Raw genomic sequence first — 10,257 nt, 5'->3', positions numbered from 1 at the left:
CGCACATCCTTATCAGACCGGCGGCCGCTGCGCGCGAGCACGTGGTGTATGGTGGCCCCACTGTCCCAGAACTTTATAAAAGGAACTCGCTCAGGCTAGCTCCCATCGCTCAATCAAACACAACACGCTTCGCCCAACCGAAATAATGTCGCATCCAAAAGAAGGTAATTTTTTTCTTTTACCAACTAACAAAACAAGGTCCCTACTAACCGCCCGAATACAATACCAACCAGCGCAGGATGACACTATCGTAAAATGAGGTTCTCAATTTTGTCGGGTTATGTTACGCAGAATACGGCCTTGGTTGAAACGGAACAGTGTTAAATTTTTTTTCATTGATGTATTTGATTTATAATTTTACGCCTGACCTCGAAGACCTAGTCTGACAAAAATTAAGATATATTTTATGACTGTCATTTAGCCAGAAATAAAGATTGTGTGCTTACCGTTATACCGTCATACTTTACTTAGATTAACCGATACTTTACTATCGTAACTAACATACCAAATCATTATTGTATTTTTTATTTATCCAAGAACCTTGATTTAATGTTATTACGATTAGGATTCTGCCTTTGCTAAATCCTGTAGGTACATTTGCATATCTATTATAAGCGTCTTCATCAACGTAAAAAACATATTTTATGTACTATCAGCCAAATAAGTGGTCTCTCAATATTTAAACAAGTTCCTATCGCTCGAATATGTCGCTAGTCGAACTTTCAAGTTGACAGACACGTCTTTTGGCATTTTTGTTTTATGACATGCAAACGATTATCAACTTGTAGTTGGTAGTTGGTAGACCACATATTTGGCTGACTGATGGTACATTAGTCTTCTAGCAACTTTGATTCCATCTTTGCCGATATAAAAAAAGTTTGGTAGTTTAAATAAAATACGTGTAAAATAGTTGCCATTGCGCTTTCCATTGCGGCCTATTTACTGACTACCTAAATAAATGATTTAAATTTGAATTTGTTTATTGCAATTTTTGTTTAAAATGTTACCTATGCCTACCTAAATATGTCTAAATTAAATCTCAAATAGGTACATTATGTATACTTTAACTAATTTAATATTATAATTTGGAAACATTCACAGTAAGTAAGTACCTATATTGCACTCAGCAATTTTCACGGAACTCCACTCCAAAATTAACGGTAAAAATTAACGCTCATTGGGGCAATATTCACACGTGACTATCAAATTCTGGATATTTTCCTAAAATTTCTAAATTTTCAATTAAAAAAAAACAAATTTCGGCTACGATATATATGGCAAAAAAAAACAAAAATACCTCGGCTATCACCCCCTAAAAGCTTTGCACGTAGCTACCAAACACCCTGTATACCACGCTACAAAAAAAAAAAAATAAACTATCTGATTTATTTTATCTAGGTATTTTTTTTATGAACGATTCGTATTTTATTTTCCTCAGCCATATCCATTCCATATTGTAGGTAAGCATGTATGTTTATTTAGCCTAAATAATTTAAGTCGAACTCAAATTTCACATGCCATATTTTAACGAAATAATCATAAACACTTATTTATACATACAAATGTAAACTGAATAAAAAGCTTGTAAACTACTTTTTTTTAAAGCTGGGGGGCCTCATTCAGCTTTGCCGCCCCGGGCCTCGTCCGCCAATGCCACTCCTATGACGGAACATGTAGTTAGTCAATCACCATATCGATTAGGTATGGGATGGGATACTATACAATGTCCAGTCACCAGCATTAATATCTGCCCCAGCGGAGCGTGCAAAAATATCTGACACGTCCTTCCGGCCCTAGAAATAGAGTCGTATCAGATCAGGTGCTGGTGATTGTACAGTTATGTTTAGCTTTTGTTTAAGTACCTACTCACATGAGTTAGAACCACCCAGAAGGGTTCCCACAGTCAATTTCATTATGAATTCCCTTATCAAGCAATGCGATGTCACTATGAACAATTTGCACAAAATTAAAAGTGTAGTATGGCAATTGACCACTTTTAGTGTTTAGCAGTAACACAATTAAACTTCCATTTCTTCCACTTCCATTCCATAATGGGTTACGACAACTTATAGTTGGTTTGATAGTACTTGACGAGACGAGAGACACGTGCAATTGTAGGTATAAACAATAATATTCCGCTTCTCGCCGGTTACAATTGGAATTGGCTCTAATTTTTGTTGTATTTAAATCTCTCAATAGAAGATTCAGGAGACCTTGATCGTTGTCATTTAATTGGTTGTAAAATACGTCATACACCATACCTAAGCGTATATCCTAACTAAAAGTAACAAAAATCACATAAGTACTTCGTGAAATCGTGACTGAAGTAACTGGAGAGATGTTCAAGAATCTGATAGCTATGAAAAAAATCTAAGAAAAAAAAAACTTTAGTAATCTCAGCGTATAAGAAATGTTTTTGGTAAAAAAAAAACATTTTACAAGCTTTTTTGTTGACTGTACTTTTATTGTCACCCAAACTACATTTGCGTACCAAATTTCAAGTCGATTCCATTAATCTTTGAAGAGTTCCGTCCTGCGGAGACGATCCTGGCTGGACTACCAAGATGTCACTACCAGATTATTGTATTGTCACTCAATTTACATAAGTATATTAAATTTCAAGTCAATCCAACACTGAAAGTTGGTCGAATTTAACTTTCAAGATTTGATTACAGACAGACAACGCCACAACGGGACAGGTGAAACTAAATAAAAGCTTGTAAAATGGTCTCGTTGAACTGTATCTTTCTGATATAACTCGTATTATATCGCTCCATGTCTTCGATCATCAATACGTAGTATCGTTCATCGAAGCTCTATGTCTTCCAACACTGATCTAGTGATATATGTAATCTAATGATACCTTACCTTAATCATATAATAATTTCTTTCATGGGTACGTACATAGGATCTTAAACTAGAATAAGATATTTCCAGAACATGAAACCCTGTAGTAAGACTAGTAGGGCAGGGCACTGCAACATAACTTACCTAAAGCTATTTTCATGGTATGCCGTAGTTGAATGCCAGGAAGAAAGTAGAAGAAATTTGGATTCTAATTAGGAAATTATTAAATACACATTACATTGGGGGGGTCCATGACGGATCCGAAGAAAATTGGATTTTAATTAGGGAATTACTAATAAAAAGACTAATAATAATTTACACAATGATCTGTTTTATTTTTTTAAATTACAAAATCACCAAATACTTTCAGTCGGTGGCTACAAGCTCGGCAGCCTGATCATAGAAGGCAAGACGAAGCAAGTATTCGACCTCCCTGAACACCCCAAGCATTGTTTGCTACTGAACAAGGACAGGATCACCGCTGGAGATGGAGTCAAGGCACATGACCTGGAGGGAAAGGCAGCCATCTCCAACCAAACCAATGCTAAAGTCTTCGAGATCTTGAAATCCGCTGGTGAGATTCTTTTTAATTTATAAAACCCATTACCTTGCTATCCTTCGACAACACGTGGAATAAAATAGAACATAACATGCATTATATTTTCATATATGACTTTTATGCTATATTTTAGGGCTTTTTTAAAAACTACTATATTATGTATACTATTTCTGCGCTGAAGCAGTTACAGCAAAAAGACTTTTTCTATAAATACTACTGAAATGCTTTTATTAGGTACTACAAAGTATTTTAGAATCAACTCGTGGCTCGTCTCACTATGTAAAAGATCGTGTTTTTTACTCATGACATAAACACAGACTCGGGCAACAAAATAAATGTGTTATCAACGACAAACATCGTTGTATGTCACACACAAGCTTATGCAATATGGAACAACCTTTCGTTAGGACATTATCTGCTTCGTATGTCACTAGGGTCAATGGAGATCAGCAAACTAGGTATGGACTAGCGAATAATATCAGCGATAGCAAAGTTCCAGAGTTAAGGCTGTTTATGTAATACAAGACCACCAGCCGGGAGGATCACTTCTTCCAAAAGATAATATGTACCTAGTTAGTGATTTACCGATTTATATCTTGCACCTTCGGCTTCACCGCTGAAACAAGGCTGAAACTCTCCATAATCCGTGAGAGTTTTGGAAAATCATTCCTCTAAATTCAAAAAAGTTTTGAATCGTGAGTTGTTTCTGTTCGAGCGTAATGAAACTGAAGCTCTATAAATTGAAACCGAGACAGCAAAACCTGACTGAAGGTAGCCCATAAAAAGTTATATCTTGGAATATGACTTTTACTAAACCTAAGATTTTAACAGGGCGACGCTTCTGATGATCTATGTATACTTCGTTTTTTAGCACTAGAAAAAGAGTAAACAATCTTGACATGTCTTTTATTGAAAACCCTAACTATATATAGATGAGCTACACTGTCTTAAAAATGACACGTCGAGATAGCTTAACTTCTTTCTAATGCTAAAAAAACAACCATGGTTACGGCAGGATATCCTCGATTTACCTGATATCCTGTGTGTAATAAGTAATAAATAATACAGGTTATTAGATCTATGGTGCCTAAATTCATTCAAATTCGATCCGCTATTTTAAAAGTAACAAACATGTACATTATGTAGACATACACACAAATACTCAGAAACTTCCGGATTAACAAGATTAATTAAAAAACTGAAATATAATTTCAGAATACTCTTGCTGTACCGTAAAATCGCGATTCCTCGTATATTTTACGTGGTAATAGCTAGCGGTAACATAACTTATTTGCTTAGATCTAATTTTATAGTAATGCATTAAAAAATATCTGATTCTCAGAGCCAATATAGTATTTTTATTGGAGTTGCCCGCTACTAAATTAAAGGCACAGTTTTGATGAATATTTCAATTTGCAGGTATCCATACGGCTTTTGAGAAACTGGTCTCGCCAACGGCTTTTCTATCAAAGAAATGCGACATGGTGCCCATCGAGTGGGTGACCCGTCGGCTGGCCACTGGCTCGTTTTTGAAGAGAAACCCTGGTGTACCTGAAGGCTTTAGGTTCACGCCCCCGAAGCAGGAGACCTTCTTCAAGGACGACGCCAACCATGATCCCCAGTGGTCAGAGGAGCAGATCGTATCGGCTAAATTCAAGTTCAACGGTCTTGTTATCGGTAAGTTTTTTTACCAAAAAAACTATTTTCGCACAGAAAGTGAGGGAAAAAACAAGAAACCGAATACACTTTATAAATACTACAAAACTGTTACTAAAAATCTGCCATGTGGGTTTTCCGACAGGTAAAATATCGCTAGATGGCGTTAGTATCGTGAGGTTCGTTTGACGTTTCAGTCTTGCTTGCGGTTGGCTCATTTAGTTATTTAACCAATCACAAACGACGCAAATGTCAAACGGTCCTCGCGATGCTATCGCCATCTAGCGATATTTCACCTGTCGTTAAACCCTCATTAAAAAATTCCCTGAAACTTTTACCAAGGTGCCAAGGTAGCCAAAAGATTGTTGAAAAATAGGCCAGACCTTTGATCACATACAATTTAGTTTTATTATCTTCTGTTACTTTTTTAATGATTATCTAAGCCTGATATTTTGTCACTATGATCTTAGAATCATTGAAGAAATTTTTTGATCGTGTTTTACCTGCCCAAACAGCAATATGAAGTAATAAAATGGTTAAACAGGTCAAGATGAGGTGGACTACATGAGGAAAGCAACCATCCTGGTATTCGAGATTCTAGAGAAGGCGTGGGCTCTTCGTGACTGCGCTCTCATCGACATGAAAATTGAGTTCGGAGTCGACTTAGACGGTAATAATTATGTGACAGCAACTTAATATACCTACGTAGTTAGGTTAGATTAGAATCAACAATTAGCACTGGTCTCAAAAAAACAATGTTTATTTTTATTCATTTTTTTTCATAACATCGGCGAAATTAAGAGACCTATTTGATGGATTTTGGTTTTAGTTGGGTTTAAATTTTTTTTTCCTATAAGTTCAATAGTTAGTAGTGTCTTCTGTCAGTGTTAGGATTAGGCGATTTGGTTACATAACGTTTATTTACGATGAAAGTCAAACAAAGGTCAAACGTTATTTTGCAAATATACACACGATCATTAAGTATTTTTTTAACTAAAATATTATAAAATGATTTAATAAACCTATTCCTCGAAATTATTTTGGAATTAGACCACATTGTAAAAAAGTGATCAGTACCAATTAAGGACACAAAAGGCAAAGATTGCTTTTAACGTAAAATATTTTATCACCATAAAAACTTAACAAGCAAATAGCACACCTTTATTCAACTAACCGGAGCGGGGCACATGGCTTCCTTTTGAGGCAGTAAGATTTTGGAGCAGTGGGTGACGGAAGATGAAGTTTTATTACCTATTAGGCTTCCTGGTCGGATATAAATACAATCTAATGAAACTGGCACAAAAAGACTAAGAATTTTGCTGTTTTGAATTTGACCCGTTTACCTTTCCGATTGTACGGAAATATGCACGTTGAACCTCGTAGGTTGAACCCAATAAAAATATGATCAGCAGTAAATTATAATACCGGGTGTGGCCTGTGATACGAGCAAAAAAATAAAACATATCTCGTCCTCGACAAATTAAACAACATTAGTTCAGCGACTTTTAAAAATAATGGAGTCTTTGAATTTTCCTTTTTTCATACAAATTAAATAATGCTATCAATGTACTCCATCCTAGAACATAACTGACGTCGCCTGTCACGGCACAAGCATATTGCTTTACAATGCTTCTTCGAATAAACTTAAGTGTAATAAAAATTAAAAAACTAATTATTTTTAAAAGTTGCTAAACGAATGTTGTTCAGTTTGAGGAGTATGATCTTTGTTTTGATTATTTTCTCATATTACAGGCCACACCCGGTATATAAATTACAATGCATTTTATTTCGCAGGCAACATTGTACTGGCTGACGTGATCGACTCTGACTCCTGGAGACTGTGGCCTTCCGGCGACAAAAGACTGATGGTTGACAAACAGGTACAAACAGAACAGGATGTTTATCATCACCGAACCATTGGATTTATTTTAATATAATAAAAAAATGTTTTTTTTATGAGTTGCCAAAACGAGATTTTAGTAGCAATAGCCATAGTGAGCTGTGATCATTTTCTAAATCGTTGACCAAATATTTATTTACTTTAGATTAAGTTTAAAATAACAAATAAAACAGTCATCTCCCGTCTTCGCATTATAATTGTAGTACCTTTCATTCTAGACTGTTATTTTAATAATTATTAAAATTCGCACATAAAATATTACTTAAACAATACTTATATTATACTTATTTCTTATCCAGCATAAATTCCGATTCAGCATTTATTTTTTCCTAAAAAGCTATTCTTTTCAGGTATACAGAAATCTGACCACTGTTACTGCTGCTGACCTAGATACCGTCAAACGTAACTTCACCTGGATCAAGGACCAGTTGGATCATCTTAGGCCAACCATACACCACAAAGTGGTCGTGTTCATGGGATCCCCAGCTGATCAGGAGCATTGCGTCAAAATTGCCAAAGGTATGTTACCTGAAGGCATATTGCCTATATAATACACCCGGGAACACAATAGTTATCACTACTTCTTTCCGTCGTACGGCAAAGATGAAGATAGAAAGAGATAGTCAATGCGATGGCGAACGTATGCGTGTTAGAAGATACGGCCTCTGGTATGCTTTGCCTTTGTATTGCCATAATATAGCATTTGACATCACTAATTAATTTTTTGTCGGCTGTCCAAACTCGATGCCCCTTGATTTTTTATGGCAATAGCGAAATGAGACGTGACTTGTTTGCCAACTCAATGACTGTTTATTCAGTTCAAAGCAACTAAAAATCAAATTATGGAGTTGAAATAGGATTAAAGAGTATAATATCTTATCCCGAATATGCGTGATAAATATATACAACATAGTTTTTAAAAAAATCCGATAGAACTTCCATTTAAAATCAAATCGGAGTCATCCGTTCATACGAGGAACTATTCATACAAAATTGGGTTGCCGTGCCACGAGGTTGCGCATTTCAATGTCGCTTAATATCGCCACTTATTGGGGGTTACTGTAACAGGCCGCCTCTAGAAGGTGATTTATATTGCGCAATAATGCGAATTGCACCATATTTTTCCACTGCATCGTGTAGGATCAGTATTGCACAATATTTCAAACACGAAAGCATTGTGCAGTTAGTATTGTTGTTCAATACTCGTATAATTCATCGGTTGGATTCAGGGCGCGCATAGGCTGATGGTACAATAAAATGTACAATGTTATTGTAGGTCTAGGGGTCGGCTAACTGAAATAACTTATGCCAATCTTCCCGGCAGCTGCTCGCGATTTAGGCCTCGATGTAGACCTTCGTGTCACCTCAGCCCACAAGGCCACAGAAGAAACGTTGCGCATCATGCAACAGTACGAGGACACCCACGGCGCCCTGGTCTTCATCGCAGTCGCAGGCCGTTCCAATGGACTCGGACCAGTCCTCTCAGGAAACACCTCCTACCCTGTTATTAACTGCCCACCACCTTCAGACAAACTCGTCCAGGTAATTAATAGAATTAAAACTTTGTTCGCTTGTGTACTTTTTAAGTAGCTTTTCTATGCTTACTCGGAGTGTGAATAGAATTATAAAGTTCGTCGTAGGAACTTTTTAATAAGGCGCCCTGCTTTGGATCTGAGTATGGACTGCTTCAAATATGTAGAATCTTAAATGTAGAATGATGCTGAATCAAAACTCAACAGTTGACTTTGATAAGAAAATTATAATTTAGTTAATCACGATGTAATGTGCTCATACAAGTAATTGAAATATCGTTATTTCTTAAAATACGATATTATGAGCTTAATCGTCTTTCAATTTGTGATTTTGATATTTTTTATGGGACTATACTTTTTAAGATATATACTGTGCTATCGTATTTTTTTATATTTTTAAATAGGTTTCAAATCGGAGAAAATATCAACGCAACGTTGACAACAATCCATTATAACGGACAAGTTTTCGATTCGACTACGTGATTTTTTATCATTATCACCGGATCAGGATTTATAAATAGAGAGAAATAAAGAAATATTCTCAGATTTTATATGCTGTGGATGTCTGAAAGTATTGACTTACAAGTTACAATGTAATGACATTTTCTTTCCAGGACATCTGGTCTTCTTTATCCGTGCCATCAGGCCTGGGTTGCGCCACAGTGCTGTACCCGGACAGCGCAGCTCTAATGGCTGCTCAGATTATCGGTCTGCAAGACTACTTGATCTGGGGACGCCTTCGAGCCAAGCAGCTGGACATGGCTGCCGGCCTCCGAAAGGCTGACAGCAAACTCAGAAGCCTTCAATTTTAATTGATGAAATGTTCGGTGCACAGTATTGTTTGAGTGCGAATGTTATTTTTATATTTGTAATGCAAAATTAATTTTTATTTACACACCTTCCTACATTCCTTAATAAACACTTTTTATTGGATATGCTCTTTAATTCTTCAGTTCGCCTTTTTTACCTTTTTCTTTTGAAATAAAAACATCTGAGGCTGAAATATTGGTCGCAGCAACGGTCTTAGCGGCGAATAAAGTTAAACGAAGAGCAAGTATCAAAATGTATCGTTGAGTACATTCTTTTATTATGTATTGTGTTGCCATATTTATAAAATATTTCGAACTAACAGAAAAAAAATGCAAGTAATGACACAAAACACACGTGTACTTTTTATTATTACAACAATTGATACACTGAGTTTACACAAAAATTAATTGAATTAAAGTTGTGAAGTAGTGACACCTCTAGATTTTTTCTAAAAATAGACATGTTTATTCAAACGGTGTTTTAGCGATGTCGTATTTATACAAATACAAACTCCTCTATTGTGATTGAGTTTTGTAATGAGCGTCATATTTATAAGTAACATTATAATAACAACAATAGTTTGTATACGACACACGACACTAAAAAACACCGATTGAATACAGAACTTGGCCACACATATTCCTGATTTGTTTTTGATGGTAAGTACCGCCAGGAAAATGTAGATATTTAGGCAAGTAATTGGCCAATATATGGTCTATTCTGAGAAAAAAATTACGTGTGTTAGGTATGTGCTTTTATTTTGTCTTTTTTTTTTTTTTATATGTTAACTTGTATTAATTTTTTGGGTGGAGATGCGAAATTTGAAGCAAATCGGTGGAATACATCCCGAAAAAAAAACATTAAGCAAAATAAATTAAAAAAAACCTAAGTCAAAAACTGTCACAATTAGAATCGCATATAATTCGCCACTAAAAGCGCTACTGTAAGAAAAA

The 10,257-nt window shown here is 35.7% G+C and overlaps 1 protein-coding gene across 1 annotated transcript; it reads left to right on the top strand.

Moving 5' to 3' along the window:
• Paics (PAICS bifunctional enzyme) lies at positions 1–9,427 on the top strand. The gene is made up of 8 exons (XM_074095763.1): positions 1–164; positions 3,218–3,421; positions 4,826–5,083; positions 5,607–5,732; positions 6,857–6,942; positions 7,313–7,481; positions 8,287–8,504; positions 9,109–9,427. The coding sequence occupies exons 1-8, from the start codon at positions 146–148 to the stop codon at positions 9,304–9,306; spliced, it is 1,278 nt and encodes a 425-aa protein (XP_073951864.1). The 5' UTR covers positions 1–145; the 3' UTR covers positions 9,307–9,427.
• The last annotated feature ends 830 nt before the right edge of the window (positions 9,428–10,257 follow it).

The sequence above is a fragment of the Choristoneura fumiferana genome, chromosome Z (assembly GCF_025370935.1).
Source record: "Choristoneura fumiferana chromosome Z, NRCan_CFum_1, whole genome shotgun sequence".
In the NCBI taxonomy this organism is placed as follows: domain Eukaryota; kingdom Metazoa; phylum Arthropoda; class Insecta; order Lepidoptera; family Tortricidae; genus Choristoneura; species Choristoneura fumiferana.
The sequence above is the reverse complement of the archived record's forward strand: the minus strand, read 5'-3'. Positions and strand labels throughout refer to the sequence as shown.